The sequence below is a fragment of the Lissotriton vulgaris genome, chromosome 12 (assembly GCF_964263255.1).
Source record: "Lissotriton vulgaris chromosome 12, aLisVul1.2, whole genome shotgun sequence".
NCBI lineage: Eukaryota > Metazoa > Chordata > Amphibia > Caudata > Salamandridae > Lissotriton > Lissotriton vulgaris.
This window is the reverse complement of record NC_141700.1, coordinates 483,794,898-483,822,204: the sequence shown is the minus strand read 5'-3', so window position 1 is coordinate 483,822,204 and position 27,307 is coordinate 483,794,898. Positions and strand designations below refer to the sequence as shown.

General features: G+C 50.5%; 1 protein-coding gene across 2 annotated transcripts in view; it reads right to left on the bottom strand.

Annotated features, from left to right (window-relative positions):
- WDR59 (WD repeat domain 59) overlaps positions 1-27,307 on the bottom strand; it is a 1,027,519-nt gene that overhangs the window by 530,211 nt on the left and 470,001 nt on the right. For both annotated transcript variants that reach the window (XM_086945225.1, XM_086945226.1), the window contains exon 14: positions 16,456-16,620. In XM_086945225.1, the coding sequence (XP_086801351.1) occupies positions 16,456-16,620 (165 nt within the window). The remainder of the gene's footprint in view (positions 1-16,455; positions 16,621-27,307) is intronic.

Below are 27,307 nucleotides of genomic sequence, written 5' to 3'. Positions count from 1 at the left end.
TACAGGCGTATACCGTCTTAGTGGAGGGACACCTGGCTGCCAAGATAACATCACTAACTACGGGAGGCAGGTCAAAAGCAGTCAACTGCCGCTGCTCAATCTCCATGTAAGGAGGTGGAAACTGGACAAGTTCGGGTGGAGGACCGGCCCCTGCTGCTGCAACAGAATATCCTCCCTTAGAGGCAGTCTGATCAGAGGATCGATGGCCATGTGTAGCATCTCAGGATACCAGACTCTTCGTGCCCAATCCGGAGCCACCAGAATGACTTGGGCCCGGTCATGCTTGATCTTTTTCAGCACTCTGGGCAGAAGCGGTATAGGCAGAAAGGCGTATAGAAGACTGCAACTCCACTTGCAACGAAAAGCGTTGCCAAGCGAGTGCCGCCTTGGAAATTCCAAAGTGCAGACTTGCTAACATTGCGCGTTCTCTTCGGTGGCAAACAGATCTAACCAAAGCTCTCCCCACTGCTGAAAGAGACCGTGCACCACATCCGAGTGAAGACGCCATTCGTGATCTATCATGCACCTGCGGCTGAGTTCATTCGCCCTGGTGTTCAGTGAACCTGCCAGGTGTTGAACCACCAGGGATATGTGCTGATATTCCAGCCACGTCCAGAGACGGAGAGCCTCTTGACATAGGGTCCACAATCCCACCCGCCCTGTTTGCTGCAGTACGACATAGCGGTGGTGTTGTCCGTAAACACCTGTACTACTCTTCCCTGGACAGAGGGAAGGAATGCTTTTAGTGCAAGACGGATCACCCGAAGCTCCAAAAGGTTGATGTGGAGCCCAGACTCCGTCAGAGACCATAGGCTTCTGATCTGTGCCTCTCCCATGTGGCCCTTCAACCCCACACCACTGTGAACTCTGTTTGGGGAAGGGAGAGGGATCTGCTGTTGTCCCAATCCGGTTTGTTAGCCACCACTGTAAGTGGTGTGCAGTGTCCTCCGAGATCTGGATGCAATCGGACAGGTTCTCCTGATGCTGTGCCCGGTAGAACTTCATGGAACCACTGCAGAGCCCGCATCTGCCATCTGTCATGATCCACCAGCAGGATGCAGGAGGCCATCAGACCCAGCAGCAGCAGAGTCACTGAGACCAAAACCCAGGACAGAGGCTGAAAGATCCGAATCAAAGCCTGAATATCCTGGACTCGCTGCTCTAGTGGATAGACCTGAAACTGTGTAGTGTCCAAAACCGCTCAGATGAAGAGGAACTTCTGAGCGGGAGTCAGGTGTGACTTTGGCACATTGACAGAAAACCCCAGCGAATCCAGGAGGCCGGCCGTAGTCTGGAGGTGTGAGTCGACAGCCTGGGGGCGAGCCCACCTTTAACAGCCAGTCATCGAGATAGGGGAAGACTGGAGCCCCTGATCTGCGCAGATGAGCTGCGACCACCACCATCACTTTCGTGAAAACACGAGGGGCGCTGGTAAGACCAAAGGGGAGCACAGTAAACTGAAAGGGCTTGTGGCCTACCGTGAACCGCAAGTAGCACTGGTGAGCCGGCAGGACGGAAATGTGAAAGTAAGCGTCCTCCAAGTCCAACGCTACCATCCAGTCTCGAGGGTCGAGAGCAGTTAGGACCCGAGCTAGTGTCACCATTTTTAACTTCTCTGTCCGGAGGAAGTGGTTGATGTACCTGAGCTCAAAGACAGGACGCAGGACACCAGAAAGTAGTGGGAATAGCAACCACGATCCACTTCTGGGGCAGGAACTCGCACGATGGCTCGCTTGGCCAAGAGAACCGTAACTTCCTGTTAGAGAAGGTTCAGATGATCCTCCGACATGCAATGGTACTGAGGTGGCATGGCTGGGGGGGAGGGGTACCCTCTAAGGGGAAGGAGTATTCCCCTTCAGACTATCTGAAAAATCCACCTGTCGAACGTGATGGTGCGCCAGTGGGGGAGGTGATGGTGAATCCTGCCGCCCATTGGCGATCAGTTGCCCTGAAAGGTCAGACTAGGAGGGTTTGGAGGCTGCTGCAGAGGGGGCTGTGGTGGACTGGCCCGCGCGCTGGCCCCGAGACCCACAAGCGGTACAAAAGGGGTGGTAATGGACGGAGCATCTGAACCAATCAAACACTCACACCCAGTCAAAAGATCTGGGTTTAATCCATCACTGTTCTTTAGCCCACTCTGCCACCTCAGTTCAGACATGGCTATATGCAAATCAGTCTGACCCTGTGCCTCATGGGAACAGTCCAGCCCGAACTGCCAAGCCATGCCTTCCCTGGACCGGAAACAAGCTTCCGAGGACTGGTTTTTGGCATTCCAGCCGTGGCAGAGTGGGCTAAAGAACGGTGATGGATTAAACCCAGATCCTTTGACGCTGTGCGAGTGTTTGATTGGTTCAGATGCTCCGTCCATTACCACCCCCTTTTGTACCGCTGGTGGGTCTCGGGGCCAGCGCGCGGGCCAGTCCACCACAGCCCCCTCTGCAGCAGCCTCTAAACCCTCCTAGTCTGACCTTTCAGGGCAACTGATCGCCAATGGGCGGCAGGATTCACCATCACCTCCCAGATGGCTGGAATGCCAGAAAACGGTCCTCGGAAGCTTATTTCCGGTCCAGGGAAGGCATGGCTTGGCAGTTTGGGCTGGACTGTTCCCATGAGGCACAGGATCAGACTGATTTGCATATAGCCATGTCTGAACTGGGGTGGCAGAGTGGGCTAAAGAACGGTGATGGATTAAACCCAGATCTTTTGACTGGGTGTGAGTGTTTGATTGGTTCAGATGCTCCGTCCATTACCACCCCCTTTTGTACCGCTTTTGGCCCGAGACCCCTGGCAGTTGTTGCCACGTCTCCAGCTGCGCATGGGCTGAACAGCTTGCGCCAGCCTGTGGCTCTGGGCGGAACGTGGCGGGCACCCCATCCGTGGCCACGAAAGGGGCGAAAGGCAGACTGCGCAGGGCAGGTGGTGGAGAGGCCCAAGGACTTGGCCATAGCCCAAAAATCCTTAAAGCACACTAGCGCGTTGTCTGCCTTGTCGACGAACAGGCGACGGTCAACAAAGGGCATGTCCAGAAGGGTAGCTTGGACATCCCCTGAAAAGCCAGTCGACCTCAGCCAAGCGTAGCGTCGAAGGGCTATCACCGTCGAAATCGTCCTACCTTGCGAGTCGGTGGTGTCCAATCCAATGGTAAACTTGGCTGCATCTCTTCTCTCAGCAACTCCACGGGAGAGTATGGCCCGGGCCGCCTCTGGGCATTGGGGCAGCACCTATGCCACCATATCCAACACGGAGTGGGTGTAATGGCCCAACAGACTTGCAGTGTTTACCGACCACAGTTCCAAGCTGGAGTAAGAAAACATCTTCTTCTAGAGATGGTCCAGATTTTTGAATTCCCAATCAGGTGGTGCATTAGGGAATGCGCCTATGAACGTGGAGGCATGGATCACCAGGCTCTCAGGGATGGGGTGTTGGGAGAGGAAAGTGGGGTCACCGGGGGCCAGGCAGTGGCGTTGGGCAATCATCCTTTCCACAGGAGCCCCAGTGTTGGGCCTGGACCAGGTGCCCAAAAGGATGTCGGTTAGGGCTTCATTAAACAGGAGCATGGGCTCCGAAGAGCTTGCTGACAGTTGAAGCACCTCTGTCAGGAGGTTAGTCCTGACCGCCACCGTAAGGAGCTCAAAGTTGAGGGCCTTGGCCACCCTACTCAATACCACTGAATAAGAAGCTCCTTCCTCCACAGACTAGGAGGAGACAACATGCCATGGTGAGGTATCCAGACCACTGGCTTCCCCAGTTCCTCCCTCCAGACCGGTTCGTAACCCAACTGGTCAGTCAAAGGGTCTCCAGACCCCTCCCAGTCCTCCTCACCCTCCTCTTGTTGCCAATCTGGCATGAAAGAACCAGGGTATAACAGGGGCACAAAAGTACCAGTCCGGCTCCAAGTCTACGTCGGGGTGGAGGCTGGGGTCGACGCCGGCTGGGGACACAACCAGCATCGGCTGCGATTGTGGTGCCGGTGGAGTCAGCGCCGGAGGTGTAGTTAGGTTGACTGGCGCCAATCCCGATCCATGCCTGGATCCAAGTGGACCCTGCAGTGTTGGGCCATAGCCGCAGGCATCCAAGTCCCAGGGCCCCCAGCCACGTCAGCAGGGCCTGAAGGCCCACCGGCGGAGTCCGGCTGCCCAAAGCTGGCATGCATTGTTTCATAGTAACTCTGAAGCTGGACAGGGGTCGCACTGGGTCCTGAGAAGAAAGGGAAACCTCGAGTCGACCCAGCGGGCTCCGCACGCAGAACCGTGTGAGGGGCACTACCTACATCCCTCGTCGCATCCGCCGACGGACGGGGAGAAGTCGAAGAGCGATGATGCTTCTTCGACTTCTTGTGCTTTGACTTACCAGAGGAGTGCCAGATTTGGAAGAAGATTGGTGGTGGTGGTGGTGGTGGTGGCTCTGCGCCCGGTCCCACGGCCTCCCATGCGACTGGGACCTCGAGCGGCGTGAGAAGCTTTCGGCACCACTCCTGCAAAGACTTCGGGTTCATGGTCCGGCAGTCAGAACACGCCTTGGAGTCATGGTTGGGTTCCAGACAGAACAGGCACACGTGGTGCGGATCCGTCACCAACATCAACCGTCTGCAGGAATAGCAAGCCTTGAAACCGGGCATCCCTGATGTGCACCAGGAGCGTAGGTGGCATGGAGGGACGGGTAGTCTCGAAGAGGAGGGTGTAGCCCCTTCGGACTATTTGCAAAATCCATCTGTCCGAATTGATGTTGCGCAAGTGGGGGAGGTGATGGCGGATTCTGCTGCCCTCTGGCAAGTGTTGGCCCTGAAAAGTCGGACTAGGAAGGTTTGGAGGCAGGTGCAGGGGTGGCATTTGTGGACTGGCTCGCCGGCACTCAGACCCACGATGTTGGGTCCACCGACCCCAGACGCACAGTGGCTGGGTAGCTTGCACAGGCCTGTGGCTCTGGGTGGAGCGTGGTGTGGCACCTCTTCCGTAGCCACGAAGGGGGCAAAAGTCAGACTGCATGGGCGAGAGAGGCCGAAGGATCTGGCCGTAGCCCTAGAGTCCTTGAAGTGCTAGAGCACGTTGTCCGCCTTTTCGCCAAACGGGCGGCAGCCATCAAAGGGCATGTCCAAAAGGGTCGATTGAACATCCGCAGAAAAGCAAGTGAACTTCAACCAATGAATATAGATCTCTGCCACGCTGCGGCTATCTCTAAATGTGGCAAGCGATAAAGTCCTCTTACACTCCGTCTGCCTTTACTTCATCTGCTAAATCCTAAATCAGGGCATCTGTCTAGAGTGGCCGAGTGGGAAAAAAACAATGGTCGGATTACTACCCCAAGGGATTGCCTGTTGTTAGACTATGTGCAATCTTTTATAATTTTGTAACTGATTTTCAATCTTGAGATTGTTATATTTTGTAGCTTTCGAATAAAGCTTATTTTGACTTGACTTGACAATGGGCAAGCATTCATCCAATCACCTTTTGGGTGTTCGATTTTCAGTAGTATGCAGGGAAATCTTAGACTGGTGTAGCTTTCCAAGTCTATTACTGCCAATGTTTGTGAATTCTAAAAAGTAGTACATTTGCATCCATTCCATAAGTACCGCTGTGGGTGCAGATTTGCAACTTTTTGGGTAAAAATGTCACCAAGGGGTATATTTACAAAGTGGCGCAATGCAGTGCAGCAGGAAGAGTTGCTGCGCTGCCTACCATCAACTGAAGAGAATAATTGTGCCATATCTTCAAAGCAATGGTTACGTTCTGCTCTCTCCATACCCTGGCACACTTTAGGTTGCCTAGAGCCAAAGCAGGCACCCTTGCGCCATAGTTATGGTCAAAATAGTTTTTGTGAAGGAACAAGTACCTTCATGCACAGATACTATCTTTGGGGTTTTTTTTCTCTTTGCATGTGTGCTGCAGAACACATAGAAGGAGTAAATAACGAGGAAAAATAAAGATATTTCTCTTCGTTATGCTAGCCTCTGGCAGGTGCACTATTTTGCTGAAAGCCCATATCGACAACTCTTTGTAAATTTGGGTGTGCCTCAAAATCATGGGATTATGCATGGGAACACCCATTCACCACTGATGGGATGCCTACCTGAGGGAAAGTATCGCAAGGCAGGGCTATGAACTGCTTTGCATTACTTTTCCTTCCAAAACCATGCCAATCAACATTTGTGTGGTTTTGTAAATACCACGTCTGGCTGCATCCAAAAAGCGACGCAGCCAAAGACAAAAACATTGTAAATCTGGGTCTAAATGTATTTAACGGGGGCGTGGCTAAGATGGCGACGGAGTAGGACGTGTCTCCGTGTCCCTCCGGCGCCAGGAGTTGCATTGCCTTGTGTAGCACCCTCTTGAAGCCTTCATCCACCGGGAATTACTGCCCTCCCGACACCCTGCTGCAGCGGAGGACCCGTTGAGGGAAGTGTCTGGCCTGCCGGTGCTGTGTTTCGCCGAGCGGGAGAGTGCAGCCTGTACTGCGCCGGAGATCGGGCGCCGGCGTGCGCTCTAACTGCGGGAGAGGTGGGACGGGGACGGCGGCGCGGCGGAGGAGCTACCGGGCAGAAAGGAGAGACAGCGGAATCCCGTCGCACCAGGCTTGGCCGTGTGAGGCCCCGTAGAGCGGATCTGCGGTGGCGCCAGGGGACCGCTGCGGTGGGGAGAGAGGTGAGCGGAGAGCCGGGTGTGCGGCCGACTAGAGGCCGGGGCTTTGAGGCCTAGGCAGGCCTGGTGTGCTGACGTGGCGGGAGAAGCCCCTCACAGCCCGTTTGCAGCGGCGGCAGGCCCTGAGGCAGTGAGGTTGGGCCTTACACTAGCGCAGCAGACGCCGAGGTGGTGTGGAGCCCCGGGGCAATTGAGCGGGAGCCCCGGCCGACCTGACGCTCGCTTGCACACCCCAGAGGTGTGATTGTGCGATAAATCGCCCTCAGGACATTAGCAGGGCCCGGGCGGAGTGAACTGCGGCCTAGTGGGCCTCGGCCTGCACAGCATCTCGCCTGCAACGCGCTTTGCCCCCGATCCCCACCGGCTCGCCCTGCACGTCTGCCCTTTCCCATTGTCTGGCCGGGTGGCGGTAGGATCTGTGCATCATCCCTCTCTGGCAGGCCGCGGCCGGTGTTCCTCCCCGCCCCAGTGGAGGCAGACTTGAGGGCCTCAACCTGAGATAAAGCATCTGAGGTCAGTGCGGAGTCTACACGGGCGCGCGTGGACGCCTAGGCCCGGACGAGCGAGCGAAGAGGGGGCCTTTCCAGCTCTGAGGGCACGTAGCGGACAAAGAGTCCACCTATCGGCTATGGCGGCAGCCAGGACGAAGAAGGGCCAACTGGGCAAGGACGGAGTTCCGAAGGGTTCGGGGCAGGCCGTATCCCCAGTGGCGGACAAATCTCCGGGTCAGAACTTGGCGGAAGAACCTGCGACCAAGGCCTTTATGTTGGAGCTTTTCGCCGCGATCAAAGAGGACATTGCAGGATTGCGTACCCAGTTGGCAGCGGACCTGAGGGAGGTCTGAAGAGACGTGGACGAAATAGGAGAGCGGGTAGCAACGCTGGAGGAACATGACCTTGAGACGGGGGGCGACATACACTGGCTTCAGCAGGACGTTATCAGGCTCACCGAGCAGAACCTCGACCTTCAGGCGCACGCGGAGTATTTGGAGAACCGGTCCCGCCGCAACAATATCCGGATCAGAGTGGTCCCATGGAAGGGTGAGGGAGAGGATCTCCGTGAGTACGTTGAGGCCCTCTTTAAGCAGATCCTGCAAGACGAAGAAGTCACAGACATTCGAATGGACAGTGCCCATCGGGTGGGCCTACCCAAAGGGTCGAAGGCACCACCTCCGGACATCCTCGTCTGTGTGCATGACTTACAATTGAAGGAACGGATCCTTAAAATGGCACGCGACGTAGTCCCGCTGCAGTTCTGCGGGCACACTCGGGTGCTCTTCCAAGATCTAGCAAAAACAACAAGTGATGGACTGAATGTGGATCAATGTCACACACTCCCCCAGTCAAAAGATCTGGGCCCAAATCCATCGTTTTTTTGCACTCCACACCACCCTGGGTTAGACAATGGCGATATGCAAATCAGCTCTGACCCTGTTGCCCCATGGGAACAGTCCAGTCCGAACTACAAAAGCCATGTCCTTCCCAGAACGGAATCAAGCATCCGAGGACCGGACCGGTTTCGAGGTAACACCTCTCATCAGCCCGGCTAGCTTGACTCCAAGTGGTGTGGAGTGCCTGGGACCCACGTCTGGGCATCCCCAGCGCACTTAGGGCGGCAATTGCAAAAACAACAAGTGATGGACTGAATGTGGATCAATGTCACACACTCCCCCAGTCAAAAGATCTGGGCCCAAATCCATCGTTTTTTTGCACTCCACACCACCCTGGGTTAGACAATGGCGATATGCAAATCAGCTCTGACCCTGTTGCCCCATTGGAACAGTCCAGTCCGAACTACAAAAGCCATGTCCTTCCCAGAACGGAATCAAGCATCCGAGGACCGGACCGGTTTCGAGGTAACACCTCTCATCAGCCCGGCTAGCTTGACTCCAAGTGGTGTGGAGTGCCTGGGACCCACGTCTGGGCATCCCCAGCGCACTTAGGGCGGCAATTGCAAAAACAACAAGTGATGGACTGAATGTGGATCAATGTCACACACTCCCCCAGTCAAAAGATCTGGGCCCAAATCCATCGTTTTTTTGCACTCCACACCACCCTGGGTTAGACAATGGCGATATGCAAATCAGCTCTGACCCTGTTGCCCCATGGGAACAGTCCAGTCCGAACTACAAAAGCCATGTCCTTCCCAGAACGGAATCAAGCATCCGAGGACCGGACCGGTTTCGAGGTAACACCTCTCATCAGCCCGGCTAGCTTGACTCCAAGTGGTGTGGAGTGCCTGGGACCCACGTCTGGGCATCCCCAGCGCACTTAGGGCGGCAATTGCAAAAACAACAAGTGATGGACTGAATGTGGATCAATGTCACACACTCCCCCAGTCAAAAGATCTGGGCCCAAATCCATCGTTTTTTTGCACTCCACACCACCCTGGGTTAGACAATGGCGATATGCAAATCAGCTCTGACCCTGTTGCCCCATGGGAACAGTCCAGTCCGAACTACAAAAGCCATGTCCTTCCCAGAACGGAATCAAGCATCCGAGGACCGGACCGGTTTCGAGGTAACACCTCTCATCAGCCCGGCTAGCTTGACTCCAAGTGGTGTGGAGTGCCTGGGACCCACGTCTGGGCATCCCCAGAACTGGACTGTTCCCATGGGGCACAGGGTCAGAGCTGATTTGCATATCGCCATTGTTTAACCCAGGGTGGTGTGGAGTGCAAAAAAACAATGGATTTGGGCCCAGATCTTTGGACTGGGGTGAATGTGTGACATTGATCCACATTCTGTCCATCACCTGTTTTGTTTGCAATTACCGCCATAAGTGCACTGGGGATGCTCAGACGTGGGTCCCAGGCACTCCACACCACTGGAGTCAAGCTAGCCGGGCTGATGAGAGGTGTTACCTCGAAACCGGTCCGGTCCTCGGATGCTTGATTCCGTTCTGGGAAGGACATGGCTTTTGTAGTTCGGACTGGACTGTTCCCATGGGGCACAGGGTCAGAGCTGATTTGCATATCACCATTGTTTAACCCAGGGTGGTGTGGAGTGCAAAAAAACAATGGATTTGGGCCCAGATCTTTGGACTGGGGTGAATGTGTGACATTGATCCACATTCTGTCCATCACCTGTTTTGTTTGCAACTTCCAAGATCTAGCGGCATCTACGTTGCAGAAGCGCAGAGACTTTAAGCCGGTCACATCATTCCTGCGAGATCGCAACGTCGCGTACATGTGAGGGTCATCCTTTCCGCCTCATTTTCCGTTGGCAAAACAAACTGGTTCAGGTTCGTTCGCTCACAGATGCCGTGGACCTCCTGGGGATTGAACGCACGGAGGCGGAATCAACGGGAGATGGCGATACATTCAAGCGACGGTGGCGATCAACGGTCTGGCAGAAGGTGACCCGCTCTGCTTCCAAGAAGGGTCCTGACCCCTCTGCGCGTCTCCAGGATAGGGGTGCAGCTGTAGCCTCCGTGGCGCTGATGACGGAGGCGACCCCGGAGGATGCCTCAGAGGTGCTGTGAGACCTGCGAGGGTACACAGATGGACAGTTGGCATCGGAGGGGGACACACCCTGAAGGTACTCTTGTATGTACTGTTGGTTGAACGAGTCCAGTATCGGGATGTGGACGACTGTAGACTGGTACCTATCCCCCCTGCCTTTGTGGCCTGTTCTACGGACTCACGTACTTCATTCTGTCTTAGTCTACTTCAGTTTGGTTCTGTTATGGGGGGGTTCAGTGTGTGTGTTGGGGAGGGGGGGTGTGAGTGTAGGGGGGGGGACGGGGGGGGGGGGGGCTCCGCATCAGACCTCTGCCGCTTGTGCATGCGTGTGCATCTCTGCTCCTTGCCTTTATGCCATTGGGTGTGCGCTCTGAACGCCTGTGCGGGCCATGCTCGGCCCTGGCCCTGCCCGAGACAAGAGCGGTACTGACCTACTTGGATTGGGATGGCTAGAGAAATGAAAGTGGTGAGCCTTAATGTCCGGGGCCTAAACAACCCTGTGAAGCGCTCTGCTGTCCTGTCACTACTCGAACAATCTGGGGGTGATGTCTGCCTCCTACAGGAGACACACCTACTACACAAGGACGAGCGCCGAATGCGCGATAAGAGATTCCCCCTCCAGGTGTGGTCTTCAGGGTCGGCTAAGAAACATGGTGTTGCTATCCTTTTCAGCGCCCGGTTGCGATGTAAGGTCTTGACCCAGCTAGTAGATGTACGGGGGAGGTTCCTGGCGGTGCGAGTGCAATGGGGGGACACAGTTTTTACCATTGGGTCCTTGTATGCACCAAACACACAACAGGAGTCCTTTCTGCGCACGGCCTTGGCCCAGGTCCCCGCTTCCCCTGATGCTTTCCTCTTAGTGGGAGGGGACTTTAACCTAGTAATGGATGAGACTACTGATAGGTCGGTGGGTAGACTGCATGGCTCGGGGTCCTGGTCGGTGGGGGGGGAGGCAGTGGTTGACAGATGGTGGTTTGCATGATGTGGGGCGACTGCATCACCCCCAGGAACGCGACTATACATATTACTCGGCGGCACATCAGACATACACGCGCCTTGATCACTTTCTGGCCTCCTCCGCCCTGCTGCCCCACCTTCACGATGCAGATATTGCCCCCCGCTCCCTCTCAGATCACGCGTCCCTGTCGGTCATATTCACCCTAAGCGGAGCCCGCCCCCCCTCAGCTAGCTGGCGACTGCGCGACTCCATGCTTCGAGCTGACTCTGTAGTGGAGAGGGTCAGGGAGACTATCACACATTACTTCACCGAGAACCCCATCGGGGACACTGCGATAGCATCTATTTGGGAGGCGCTCAAATTGGTGGTTAGGGGGGATTTTATTGCTTTGGCCGCCACATATTCCAAGCTGCGTAGAGATAAGAGGAAAGAACTGGAGAAGGATGTCCGTGGCTTGGAGGCTGTTCACAAACGTACAGGGGCCCGCAGGGCTTGGAGAGAACTCGAAACTAAGCGGCGCATGTTGAAACATCTGGACCTCGATAGGGTAGAATATGCGCTACTACGCCTGCGTCATAAATTCTATCTGAGTGGAGATAAGGGGGGTAAGATGCTCGCGCACCGCTTGCGAGCCCATGTCCAGTCCCGGGCCATCACCGACATCCGGGACCACCATGCTGTTTCCCGTACCACTGACACTGAGATTGCGGCGACCTTTCGCCATTTTTACCAATCCTTATACACAGAAGAAGGTTCCCCCCCCGCAGAGTGTGAACGGTTCATCGCTGCGGCTGGCATCACTTCCCTGTTGGAGAGTGCTGTAGAAGATCTGAACGTGGAAATTTGCGTAGAGGAGGTTATCTCCGCTATAGCTCGGATAAAGGTAGCGAAGTCCCCCGGACCCGACGGTTTCTCGGCCCTGTTTTACAAAACCTTTTGCCGGGAACTGGCCCCGTTTCTGACCCGCCTTTTTAATTCGTTCCTGGAGACAGGCTCGGTCACCCCCTCTATGTCAGACGCAGCCATAACGGTCATACTCAAGCCTGGTAAGGACCCGGCTGAGTGTGGCTCCTATCGCCCAATCTCTCTCCTCAACATCGACGTCAAGCTCTTCGCGGGTATTCTTGCGGCGCGACTCAGCCCCCTTATGGACAGAGTGATAGAACCGGACCAATCGGGCTTTGTTCCCACCCGTCAAGGTAGTGACAACTCCAAGAGATTGCTACACCTGCTGGACGGAATTCAGCGCGCAAAGACCCAGGCCTTCTTTCTATCCATCGACGCGGAGAAGGCCTTTGATAGAGTCGAGTGGGGGTTCCTTTTCCGAGTGCTGCGGGCATATGGACTAAAGGGCAATTTTCTGCGCTGCATCCAGGCTCTGTATGCAACTCCAAAAGCGGTCGTGCGGGTCAATGGCTGCAGATCGGCATGTTCTCTATCACCAGGGGAACACAGCAGGGGTGCCCTCTTTCGCGGCTCCTGTTCGCGTTTTATATGGAGCCCTTTGCCCAACGTGTCAGATCCCATCCCGACATTGCGGGCATCCGTTTCGGAGCCGACGTGCATAAACTAAGCCTGTACGCCGATGATGTTATTCTGACGCTGCAGAGCCCTGCTCCCCCTCTGCGCTGCCTCACGGCGGAGATTCGCGCTTTCCACGCCGTGGCTGGTTTCAAGGTTAATTTCACTAAATCTGAAATCCTTAACATCTCGATCCCCCCGGAGGAGGTCATTGATCTGCAGCGGGATTTTGAATTCCATTGGGTGCACTCGGATATCACATATCTGGGCATCCGCCTGGCATCGACCGTGCCCCGGACGCTCTCCCTGAATTATGCTACGCTGATGGAACGAACTACCACATCTATTTCTGCCTGGTCGCGCCTTAACCTGTCGTGGTTTGGCAGGTTATCGGCTATCAAAATGACGCTTCTGCCTAGAATACTATATATCTTTCAAATGCTCCCCCTTACACCTCCGAGAGGAGCCCTGAAAAAACTCCAGGGATTGCTAAATAGGTTCTTCTGGGACAACAAGCGCCCCCGTGCGGCCTTCGCAATGACCATACTCCCTAAAACTGCTGGCAGTTTGGGCTTTCCTCATCTCTTAGCCTATTTTCAGGCAGCCTGCCTGTGCTTTGTGCTTGAGTGGAATAGATCGGAATCAAGTAAACATTGGTTATTCATGGACCAGACGGTGGCGGGCCGCAATATTTGGCGGGAACTGTGGTTACCCCGCAAGGATAGGGCGTGGGGATTATATTCCTCGCCGGTGACGTCACCAACACTTCAAGCATGGGACCAACTGGCACTACGTAAAGGTTGGACTACCTTCCCCTTACCCATGACACCGATTGTGGACAACCCCGCCTTCCCCCCTGGCCTTGCATCTCCGGTCTTTCATCGCTGGCGAGAGAAGGATTGTAAGAGGGTGGGTATGCTCTTTGATCTAGAGGGGCTTGTCCCCTTCTCGGACCTCCGATCTGAACATTCCCTTTCGGATGCATCAGATAGTTTTGCTTATGCGCAAGTGACTCATTGGGTGTCACATCCGGACAATATGGCCTTGATGTCGCGCTCCCTCACGACCTTCGAGCAATGGCTCTTACGCAAAAAGAATGACCGGAGCCTTATCTCGGAACTATATGCCATGATCCTGCGTGATCCACAGCGTCAACACACAAAGGCACAGGTGCGGTGGGAGGTGGAGTTGGGGCGGCCCCTTTCACAGAAGGAGTGGGATCAGGTATTCTACCGAGCCCATCACACAACAGCTAACACAGCAGGAGCGGAATCGGCCTATAAGCTTGCGGCATACTGGTACTATACACCGTAGCGCGTTGCATCCTGGGATAGGGCTAAATCCGGTCTCTGTTGGAGGGGGTGTGGTATGTCGGGCACTCTCCTGCATTTGTTATGGCACTGCCCAAAATTAGAAGGGTACTGGAAAACAGTTCTTGATGAACTAGATGCTGCGTTTCAGATTACACTACCTAGGTTACCTGAGCACAAGCTGCTAGGCCTCCCGCACCCCGCTTGCTTCCTTCTTCGCACCCCACTAGGGCGACAAATTGCGCTGGGATTGCTGACTGCGAAGCAGGCCCTCCTGGCCGGTTGGGGCTCCCCGGACGTCCCGGATGTGCGTGACTGGTTGTTGCGTCTGTGGCATGTCTTGGCGATGGAACGGCTCTCCTTGACTATGGATGGTAAAGGGTCCGAGTATGCTTCCCTGTGGGCTCCGTTTCTGAGTCTTCTATCTAAAGAATGCAGAGAGGTTACATGCCCAAAGTACTTGCAAATTCTGCAGCTCATTCCTCTGGATCCGATGAGGGCTGTGCCAGAGCTCTAAGTTCTGGGACCAGATCTGCTTGGATTGGTGCGGTGGGTGTGAGGTACCGATATGGGCTAATGGCTGATGTGGAGTGGGGTGGGAGGGGGGGGTATGGTGGGGGTCATCGAGGGGAGGGGTGTGGAGGGGGGTGTGGGGGATATGTTCTTTGTTTTCCTTCATTGTTCTGGCTGTTTTTTTTTCTTTTTCCTTTATGAAAACTGCGGATTCTGCTATGCCGACGAGGAGTGCCAATGGCTCTTACTAAGCAGGACCGCCCTCCGGGTTGTAGGTCCGAATGCTGTGTTTAATTACTGCTTGTTTACGCCCTGCCGGCGAGTCGATGTAGGCAGCTGGGCTGTGTCTGAAGCTAACTTGCCGCATAATAAAATGTTTGATTCTAAATGTATTTAACGTTCCAGATCCACAAAAGGTACACATTAAAACCTCTTACACAAATGAGGTTGACCAAAAAAAAAAAAAAAAGATCGACACAGACATAGCAGACCCAATTAAGGGCCCCCAGACTCAACTACCAACCCAAGAATATATTCATTTGGTGGGTGTCACATCTCAAACACCCCCAAACCTATACCCCTGGCCTCTATGCACCGGCCGCCTACCCCCCACACACAAGGGCCAGGGTGTCATGGTACCCCTACCCCCCTCTCCTCTATGTTATCTTTATTTTAACTTCAGGACACGAGGACAGAGACCCTGTTGGTGGTGGCTGCAGCATTTTGTCGTCATGCTGCGGCCAGCCAATCACATTGCTTGGTCCTGTAAGTTGCAGATGGGGGAACGCCCCCCCTCAGCCAATAACCTTTGAACCATAATTTCTCAAAAAAACACGAAATGGATTTACATCAAATCACAAAAGCACACTTTCTGAGAAAAGACTTAGTTGTCAGATAATTTGGTGTAATTCTGTTCAGCTGCTATTTTTAAAGGACTTCCTAAAAATACTATAGGAAAGTTTGCATGGGTAAAATGCATTTTGGAAGACCGTTATTTTCTCAGCCCCCGTGACAGATCACACTGAAACTTTTCAGAAAGGAGTTGAGGTGGATCAATTTTTTTAGGAAAGTTTTGCATAGATTGGTCTAACAGCACCAACGTTTTTAACAAAAGAAAAAACACTCTTCTTATGGAAAGTCTGACTTAACTATACCTACTATAATTACACAGTGACAACCGCTACTGTGTAAGAGATTTACCCAGTAGCGGTTGTCACTGGGTAGTTATAGTATATATGGGAAATATACATAGGGGGAAAATGCATGGTATAGTTCCACGATGTAATTAAATGCTCCGTTAAGGTCAAAGCATCTCATTACATGTGTAGTTGTGTAGTAAAGGCATGACTGGTATTGACATCTATTGTAAAGACATACAAACTACCTAGGGAAACCCACTATGTACATTAGGGACCTGAACCTGCAGAATGGCAATGTATATTTGTATGGGAACAGAGCACCTCAAGCTCATTAGGCCAGTACTCACATTTTTGGATAACACAATTTAGTGTCTAACCCTTCACACCGACGTGGAAGCTTATTTGAAATTGTACTTGGAAGCATCAACGCAAGGCAGGGCATTTCAAACAGAGGTACACTATAGACTAATGATTCGGGGAATGCAGTGTATAAACGAGGAGAAATGTGTAGCAATTAAATGGCTAACTAGTGAACAGAGTCACAGAGTGGGAGAACAAATCAAAAAAAGATAAGGAGAGCACAAAGGTATGGGGAGATGATAGGAAGAAGGGAGGGTTGAGGAAAATGGAAGATGAATAGCTTTGAGACATTTCCATGGTCCAGACCAAAAGACAACATTAACAAAACAATGATATCTTAGTGTGTCACCTTTTTTGATTTTAAACTGCTTTGCCAAGATTGAGGTTGGCTTATAAATTGTGAGAACCAAGCAGACAGAATAGGTCTTGAGATGTTTAATAGAACATAAACAGGCAGGACCACAGAAGACAAGCAAGCTTCGAGTTAGGCATAGCATCAGATGGGCTAAAACAAGAGAGAGGCTAACCATTGAAACTATTGTTTTATGGAGGACTACCTTTAAGAGTGATGCCTTCATGGATGATGTAATGGTTGTAGGGCTCACAAACTGAAAGGAGGGTGCAGCATTGTTTGGGTATTGCACAGGAAACATCACCATCAGTCGCACTCGGTGGTTACCGCAGTGCACAGACACAGTGCAGCTCCGATTCAAGGCATCCATCTGTCAGGGAGAGACAAAAAGAGGTCTATTGGAAAAGGAGGATCATTGTTCATAGCATGCAATAGTCAATGGTTGACACCAGCTTGTCTAGGTTCAGGAGTCTGCTCAAGTTATAGAGATCTTACAGATTCTGACCGCAGTCAGTCATAAAAAATCTTTAGCAATATAAATGTTTAAAGCCTCCACAAGAGTTAATAAAATAATAGCCCAGCATCAAGTAGACCTAACTACATGGAAACAATATTTGCAATTATTAGATTTGAGTGATACTTCAAGCTAAAATAGACATTTAATTTGGAATTGCAATAATTTTGCCCACAAACACCAGCTTAGACAAACTTTGCTATAAAAATACGGTTGTCATTTTCATTAAAATACACCAATGTTCTGAAATTCTTGTTTGTCATTTTAAGAAAATGCCCTTAATACCATGGATCACAAAATCTTGGTTTCATATCTGGTACCAACCTGTATTGGATTATATCATTTTTGAAATAACATATACCATCTGCATTGAGCCCACATTTGCGAGTGGAACCTATGAATATTAGCATTGGCGACTCTTAACACTCCATCCTGTCACCTCCATAATTTAAAACATACATGATTCCACTGGCCGAACTGCAACATGCACTGATATTATGCCTAAATAATCTAGATTCCTCATAATCAGCCATTCAACGTAATCTATAAAACTCTCTTTTGATTATTCAAAGGTGGATGTCTGAGAATTTCATGAAACAGAAGCTAGACAAAACCGAATTGCTGCTTGTTTCCTTTTAGAATACCAGTCTATTAGTAGATTCATGGCTGGATGTGATAGGTAGCTGTTCAGTATCTGCATGTTCAGTTTACAACCTTGGTGTCTATATCGACAGAAATCTGTCTTAAATAACCAGGTGAAGAAGATTTGGCAACTAAAGATGTTAAAAGTCCTTTTTCCTTTTCTAAACCATAAACATCATGTTACAGTGATAAATGCAATGATAGAATCAGAATTAGATTTTAGCAATGCCACCTATTCAACCTATCCAAAAGAGCTTTTCCATTAGCCTTAAGTAGTACAAAATCCTGCCGCTCATCTCATCGCTAATTCTTTGAAGAGGACCCATGTAACCCCTATTCTACTTCATCTACTTTGGCTGAAAGTACAAAAACATGTAAAGTTTAAATCTTCAGATCTCGTACTCTCAAACATGGTGACAGAACATTCTTAACTGCAGATGCAAGGACCTGGAATTCTCTACAGTCATCTCTTTACGCTGAGCCTAATTATGTTCAGTTTAGGAAACATCTAAAAACTGTTCTATTTTACCTCCCGCAATCCAGGTGATGTTGTGACGAACAAAAGTAGTTCTTTCAACACGATGAGGTTTCTGCAAACACATGCTTTACAAATACCTCCTACAGACAACAGAAAATGCATTTGCAGTCCTCAAATATCAGCTTATCTTTTCACCAAATGCTGACAAGCACTTATGTTAATGGCAGAGTGGAGAGTTCTAATCACATTGTAATCACATGGATAAAATACCCTGCCCCAATATGTAAAGGCTGGATCAAAGATATGGCATGATGTACTGCCCGACCTGAAAAGCAAGCTATACTTCAACCAACCAAGTCCTGACCTGAAGATATGTGGGCACCTTATGGTCATATCTGTTGTCCCAGCTACCTAGCCCTACTAGAATATCTCAGGAATGACTAGTTCTAAATGTATGCTCCCGGTAACATACTTTCTGTGAGCTTTACTATAGGGATGTGTACGGGATGCATAAAATAATCCTAGCGGATGAGAAATGTTTCGGATAGGTGTCTACTCCTTTTAATGTTATGTCTTACATTTCTTGTTTTCCTAATTTTAATTTAAAAAAACAAAGAATTTCCATTGTATTCAAAAGATGAGACAGAATGTGCAACACAAGTTATCCATTATGCCAAGGATGCCCACAAAATTTCCCATCATCAATCTCCACAGAAAGCTACATCACTGGATTTTCCATCATCTGTCTGCATACAAAGTGATAGCACTGGTTTCCAGCCTAAACTGTCTTTAAAAAAAGCCCAGCAAGAGGTCTCATTCCATCATACATCTACACAGGAAGTGACATCACTGGATTTCAGATGATCCACCTGCACAGGAAGTGACAACACTCCTCCCGACTCCCTGGTCCTACTTAATTGAGACCACAGCGTGGAATTGCACAACAGGAACACTGACAGAGCACCAAAGGCAAGCCCATTTGCGCCTGTCCGTGCCCAGCGCCAGGGACCCTGGTTCTCCCCAGCACCAGGGACCCTGGTCCTATCAACGCTACTCCACTCCAACCCTCATGCCATCATCACTGGCTCCCACTCCCCACACTTCTTCCTCACTGCACCACACAACACAGAGGGAGTGTTCTCTTGTTCTTCCTTCAAGTTTTCATGCGGTTACCCACACCCAGCATCAACGTCATCCAACACCATACTCACTCACACAGTCCTGCAACCACCCATACAACACTCGGGATTCGCAAGCATATTCCTCAACACCCTTTCACTCACAGAACAAGCTACATAAATTTTGGACTTGCTGAACGACACTGCCCCAACATACTTCTACCCATGATAACCTGGCTGAACCTCACTTTAGCACCAGACATCGTCACAGCAACCTCTACCTGGCTACAAGATGACCAGGCAACACAGACTTCACCAGTACAGAGGCGGAATCACCATCATCCACAAGCATGCCATCAGCTTCATGACCTCCATGGGCACGACACCCTCCAACATGGAACACCTGTCATTTAAGCTCAATGTCATAGCAAAGTACACTCTAAGTGGCACTCTCATCGATGGACCATGCACCAAAACCATCACAGACTTTGTGGAACCATTCGTCCTTGATGCTAGCAATTACATCGTATTTCAAGACCTCAACTTCAACATGGAAAATTACACCGAACCCAAATCAAAAGCACTCAGCAAAGACCGTGGAAGAATAGGTCTTGCCCAAAGAGTAAAGAAACCTACCCATGTCTCCGGCCACCTCCCAGACCAGGTTTTCACCAACTTCGACAACGTCTGAGTGGACAAGCCAACACCATTCTCCAGAACAGACTACGCCTTTGTCAAGTCTAGGATCCCCATTGCAGCCAAAACCAGATGCACCAGACAAGCCTACTAAATTTAGAATGCAATAACATGGTGAGGGATGGAATGTTTGAATTCATCTCAGCCACTGGCTGCTTGGGCTATCCTAATCCATCGTGTTCTTTGCCCACTACGCCACTTCAGTTTTGACTCAACCATATGCAAATTAGTCTTGACGCTGCTCCTCATGGGAACAGTTCAGTCCAAACTGCCAGGCAGGTTCTCCCTGAACAGGAACACAAGCAACCTAGGACCAGTTTCGCCCTAGTTAGGGCTCTTCAGCCAGGTATAGCTGGGGCTCATCCTGGACCTTACAGCAACGTTTGACATGGTCTCCCATCTCATCCTCATCCAGTGCCTACATAACATCAAAATCCAAGGACAAGCACTCTGATGGATCTGCTCCTTCCTTACTAGTAGAACCTAGTCAGTCAGCCTGGCCCCATACAAGTTGGACGCCTGCAACCTCATCTGTGGAATTCTCAAATATCTTCCCTGAACCGGACGACCGCCCGGGCATACGTGACCCCCTCAATCCAGCATCATCCGCTCTCAAGACATCAACTTCCTCTGATTCTCTCCTGCATGGACAAGATGCTCAATACGCGGATCAAGTTCAACAACTGCATAAATGAAATCACCCATTTGATAAAGACCAACTGCCTAAAGACCAAGACTACAATCATGTTCTTCAGGAAGAGCACTTCACTGTGGGACTGGACAACAGAGCTAGGACTGATACCCACCACTCACGACAAGAACCCCAGGATTATCATTGACAGCAATCTCTACATGACCACCCTAGTCTACCTTGTGACCACTTTAAGCTTCCATACCCTAAATATACTGATGAACACTTTCAAATGGCTACAAATCATTAATCCCCTTGGTAAACTGTCACACATGCCCTCATCACAAGTAAGCTGTACTACGGGAACACACTCTATGCCGGGATCAACTAAAATCTCATCAGAAAACTGCAGACCATTCAGAACTCGGTGCCAAGAACCACTCTCAGCCTTCCACTCCACACTGACATCACACCACACCTGAAGGAGCTCCACTGGCTCCCCATACACAAAAGTGCACAATTCAAATACCCCCCGTTTGCATTTTCAAGGCACTACATAACCCTGGCCCAACATACCCCAACAATGGTATCTGCTTTCACAAACCTTCCAGACACCTTTGCTTATCCGGACTCCTACTTGCACACATCCCGCGCATAAGGAAAACCAGATCTGGTGGCATCAGCGTTCTTGTACATCGCTTCTAAAGCATATAACGACCTGCCACTATACATTCGAGACTCCTACTACTTCTTGAATTCCGCAAGAAGCTGAGGAACTGGCTTTTTTATTTACCCATTAGGCCCTAGCTTCGGCTAGACTTATACCGGCTAAGCATCAGGTTAACTCCTGGGTGATACTGCGTCCTATAAATCTGCATAACATAACTATATGATTCAGAAAAGGGGGTGGTGATGGACAGAGTATCTGAATTAAGCAGAACACTCCTACCCAGTCCAAAGATCAGGGCTTGATCCATCACCGTTTTTTAGCTCACTGCACCATCCCAGCTCAGAACCTGGCTACATGCAAATTAGTCTGTCCCTGGCCCAGTGCATCATGGGAACAGGGCAGACCAAACTATCAAGCCAATTCTTATACTGGGAAGGAAACAAGCTTCCGGGGACCGGTTTCTGGCATTTCAGCCGTCTTCGGCCCGGCTTGCTTGAATCCTGATGGTGCAGTGAGCAAGGGACTCACATCTGAGTATACCCTTCCACACTTATGGTGGACAAAACGATTCAGAAAAGAGGGTGGTGATGGACAGAGTATCTGAATTAAGCAGAACACTCCTACCCAGTCCAAAGATCAGGGCTTGATCCATCACCGTTTTTTAGCTCACTGCACCATCCCAGCTCAGAACCTGGCTACATGCAAATTAGTCTGTCCCTGGCCCAGTGCATCATGGGAACAGGGCAGACCAAACTACCAAGCCAATTCTTATACTGGGAAGCTTGTCTCCTTTCCGGTGAAGAATTGGCTTGGTAGTTTGGTCTGCCCTGTTCCCATGAGGCACTGGGTCAGACTAATTTGCATATAGCCAGGTTCTGAACTGGGGTGATGCAGTGAGCAAATAACGGTGATGGATCAAGCCCTGATCTCTTGACTGGGTAAGGGTGGTCTGCTTAATTCAGACACTCTGTTCATCACCACCCCCTTTTTTGTAACATAACAATATGGCAAAGAAAGGCAAAATGCCAGGTGGACTTCCATGAAGCTAAGCATGCTTCCAATGTGTACCATACTTGCGATAGAACATTCAATTTATTAAGGGGAAACTGAAGGCTTATGTTCCAAGTAGAGCAAATAGGTAGTAATGGCTACTTTTTCCTTTTGATTGCCATTTAGTGCAGACTACTGAAAAACATTGAAGGAGAAGATAAAATATCAATTGGGGCTACTTTTGACGTATTCATTTATTATTTTGGTAGTGTCAGATGAACATGGCTCCTTTCCTTATCTTAATTATATCTACACTTTTGTGAAATTCTAATCTGTATTTATGTGAGATTTCAACGTGACTTTCATATCTACTCCTGTTTTTACAGACAAACTTCAGCATAACTCAATGTGGCATGGTAAGAATGGTTAGAGGTGTCTGGCATGTGTTTTGAAACAACTGGGGAAAAAAGGGGCGCAGAACATTAAAACATGTATATGCCCCAAGTATTGGTGGCTGCAATGGAGACAATGTGGATGAAGTGGAAGAGGATGAAAAGAAGTTACACAGTAATGAATGCCTTGGAGATGTTTGGTGTCACTATAAATATAGAGAGACATCGCTTCTTTTCAGATGGCAATTACCAGGGTATGGTAAAGCATTATGGAGCAACACTGCATATAACACAAGTGACACATACAATTACAAAGATTTACACACAGAAAAAGTTAATTATGACCAAACATCAAATCACACTGTCAATGTTCAGATTCAACAGACAACTGATTGTAAAAGAACCCTTGGAGAACAAAACTGTAAAACCTGCCAAGAGAATAAAGCATATTACAAGAAGCCTGATGCAATAAAGATCAGATTGCAAAGCAGGTGCTACTATTACTCAGCACCTTTATTTGCGCCTTAAAAGACATACTAATCCAGCACAACACAAAACTGCCATTCAGAAGGATTCATAGAAACCCTACTTAAAGTTTACTAATAGGGCAGGACTCCCTCTAAGAATTCTTCTGAATATCTGCAAATGAAGTGAGGGGGTGTGAGAGGGACACAAGACTCTCATTGCTGCTTTCGCAGTAAGCGTGCATGGCAGTCCGTCTCTTACAGAGATAAGGACGACAATGAAAAAAAATTTGCATGATGTCAAGGGCCATGGTGGAGCATGCAGTGGTCTGCTCTCTGTTCCCCCTTTGGCCCGGAACCCACACTCACATATTGGAAGCTGTCTCTCAGGGACTGCTTCCAGTTTGAGAATGTATTCCAACCCTCTTGGACGTTGTTACCCCATCAATGATTTGCAGCCTAAGTCTTAGGACCCCTTTTTCATTCAAGTCGCAAGGGAGGGCATGCAATATCGATTCTTCCATTTGCACATCTATTTGTAGTGCGAAACATCTCCTTGGTACAAAGCAAATGTGGGGCTTATACCTGGAGGGACAGTGGCAAAAGGCTTTAATAGTTCAGGATTCAAATGTTTAAAGCCTTAAGTGTTAAAAAGAGAGGATAGGAAAAAGAATATTATTATCTGTATACAGTTCGGAATAAAAAGAAATGTAAAACTAAGGAAGGGTTCAAAAGTGAGAAGAAATAAATGGAAGTGAGATGGGGAAAATATAACAGGAGTGTAGGGGGAAAAAAGAAGCATTGGCAAAGTCAATAGGTCTTGCCTTTATAATGCAGGCGCTGAGCTGTTGGCTTTTACAATATTGGTATGTAAAGTATTGCTTAAAATTTCTTTTTTTTTAAATTCAAAAATTCTGGAGCAAAGCAAACACATATTTCTTGATTTCTCAAAATACTTCAATTCAGGAAACTGAGCAGATTATTAAAAAGAAGAAGGACAATGTCTGAATGTAAAGGGAAACTTTTCCCAAGACCTAATGTACTTTCCGCAGGAGTCATGCATTTGTTCCTCTGCACCAGCCCAGAGAACAAATGTATTGGCCTCCAGGACACCAGCTAAGTGTAACAGATGCCCATTGCCCTAGGGCCATGAAAATCTTAGTGTGTGTCAAAGCATGTGCTTTCACACAATATGTATTACAAAGTACAATAGTCCTAAGCTTAGAAAGGATATTCAAACAAGTTGTTTATAGACTACAATGAGTGCTATAAGTTTAGTTCACCTGTCCAGCCGGACATGGAATATTTATTTGGTCAATGTATAAAATGCAAAAATTGGAAACACAGCAAAAATAAACGCGGGCAAAGTACTGTACCCAATGTGAGGGAAAGAAAAGATTGAAAGAGAAAGGTTTTTCATGCAATAACTTTGGAGCGAGGCGTGGCTTGCATTTTCAATACATTGTACATCAAGCTCACGACAACAGTATCTACAACATATAAACACAATGGTACATTTGCAGCACTGTCGACGTTTCGATCCCATGCTCCTATACTAGCGGGATCATCATCAGGACTATTAAATGATTGCCTGGTTGTTTAAAATTTGTCGCCTTGACGCAGAACTTAGTGAATTTCCGTGTGTCCAAGGTATGGGAGCAGGGTACTGGTAACTATTCCTGCGAATCCTGGCGGTCAGTGGCATTCACTAGTGGGAGTGAAGGGATCATGCAAAGAGAAACAAGAAGTGAGGGAGAATGAAGGGAATATGGTTGTAGAGCAGTTATTCTGTCCTTTGACCATTTCAAAGCACTGAGCTAGAGCCATTTAAGTGCCACGCTAAGAACTGATTTGGCCAGGCTATTCTTAAAACAATAACAATGCAGAAGTAAAGGAGCACAAATTTAGCCACTTTTTAGGTTTAAAGCATTTTATTAAAGCACAAAAAGACATGGGGAAGGGAATAGGAGGTCAAGTTAACATACAGTACAAAAAGCTAGACGTTGCATCGATTCTGAAGAAAAGAAGGGAGGTAGGCAGCCCCGGAGGGGTACAAGGCATAAGTCATAAGGCAATAAGGTAGTGCGGATGACCCTCCAGTAGTCCCCCACCTCCCAATCAAAGCTGAGCTTAAGCAGTGTCCCGCAACCCAGTGAAAAATACACCATCCCCCCAAGCCCCCCTACCCCGGAGGAAATAGAAAGGGGAAATGCAAAGGGAAAAAAAACAAAAAGGGGGAGAAGAAAACAACACCCCAACATCCCCGTCCGAAGGTCAACATTAGAAGTATGTAACCCCGCCTCCCCCCCCCACCACCCCCAAACCCCCGATCCCGCCCCTCTCATTCCGCTGGAGCCGCCGGCGGCGTCAGCCGAAGGAGTCGTAGGTACCGTGGACATGTGAGCTCGCGAAATTCCGTGGACAGTAGTGCTAAAAAGGGGTGCCAAAGCTCTTCAAACTGGTCTACATTCCCAGCCACTGTAAGCGACATCTTCTCCATACCCAGCACCTGCCAGAGCCTGTGCAGCCAGCCAGTGATAGAGGGGGCAGTGGGGGTGCGCCAAAGTACGAGGATGTTTTGAACCGCTGAGCCTAGCGCAATCGCAATCTGTCTACCCCTGCGGGACTTCAGCGGGTACATCAAGTCATTGGGGAGGCCTAGCAGAACATACGCCGGGAAGCGCGGGAGTTCGATCTCAAAATGCTTATCCACCTCATCCAAGACCTCCTTCCAATAGGCCGACAGTACCGGGCACTCCCAGAGAATGTGCGTTAGAGTACCCTCCTGTCCACAGCCACGCCAGCAGCCCTTATCGCTGATTTTGTGCATTTCGTAGAGCCTCTCCGGGGTGTAATACCAGTAGGTGGACACCTTAGTAAAGGTCTCCGTCAGCCCAGTGTGGTACGCAGAGTGCCTCGCCCGATACGCGATCCTGTCCCACTCCTTATGGCTCAAGGTCCTGCCCAATTCCCTGTGCCAACGCTCCCTCCCTGGGTTATGGTAATGAAACGGCGGGGGCTGGAGAAACTTATATAAGTCGGTAATAAGCTTGGCATCCGAGGTCCGGGTTACCAGCCACCGCTCATAGGGCGTGATCGAACGGGCAGCGACATCACGCACTGGGGGTTGAAGAGCCCAGTGGCGGACCTGCATATAACGCAATCTGTCCCCCTCGGTCAGGCCAAACTCCTGTCGGAGCTGCTGGAAAGGGAGCACACCCTCCGGTCCGTAGATCTGAAAAAGTGCCCTACATCCCGCGCTCACCCAATGGGAAAAGGCTCCCGGTTCCAGACCCAGAGTGAAGTCCGGATTGCCAGCAATGGGTGTGAACGGTGATGGAAAAGTGGTTAGCTCGCGAAGCTCACCTACCGCATCCCACACTCGCAGCGGAACCCGGGTGACAAAGGAGGCGCAGAGATTAGGCGGGCGATGAGTGCGCCGCAGGAACGGGACTTCCTGGAGGGTACGGCCCGCCACTGCCTGGTCCTGAAAGAGCCAGTGCTTGTCCGACTCCCACCGGCTCCACTCCACCAGGTATCGGAGCTGCGCCGCCTGAAAGTACTTCCGGAGGTCCGGAACACCGAGACCCCCCGCCTCCGGGGCAAGCGTGGAGAGCACCCGTTTCATCCGAGGCTTACGGCCCTGCCACACAAAGCGGGAGATGTCAGCCTGCGCCTGCCGTATCCAGCCTACAGGGGGCTGGAGAGGTAGAGCGCGAAAAAGATACAGGATCTGAGGCAGTATCGTCATCTTCACCGCTGCAATACGGCCCAGCCACGAGAGCAGGCCCTTGCTCCATCGGCCGAGTTCCTCTTTGATCTTTTTGCCCAGGGAGGAATAGTTAGCTGCGACCATTTCAGGCAGCGAAGGTGCAAGCAAAATCCCCAGGTAAGGCACCGTGGAGGAGGACCATTGCAGAGGTAAGAGACGCTGGAGGTCCCGCCTGGTGTCGACAGAGAGTGACACATCCAGGGCGGCCGATTTAGACATATTCATTCTGAAGCCCGCCACACGGGCAAAGGCGTTCAATTCCTGGACACAGGCAGGGAGCGACCGCTTGGGGTCATCCAGGGTCAGCAGGACATCGTCCGCGTATAAGCTAACAGTGTGAGTGTATTGACCCATCTTCACCCCAATAGCGTCCGGATTATCGCGAATCCTCTGGGCAAACGGCTCCATATAGAGGGCAAACAGGAGCGGGGAAAGGGGGCAGCCCTGTCTCGTGCCGCGCTCAATGGCAAAGCTGCTGGAGCTGTGTCCGTTGACACGCACCGATGCTGACGGCCTCCTGTAACAATTAAAGACCATGGTGCGGAACTTCTCGCCGATCCCCAGTTTCCCGAGAACCAGCTCGAGGTACGGCCAATGAACCCTATCAAAGGCCTTCTCCGCGTCGACCGACAGCAGCATCCGTTCCCCCGGGACGCGTGAGGCCTTTTCTAGCACATGCGTCACCCTCTT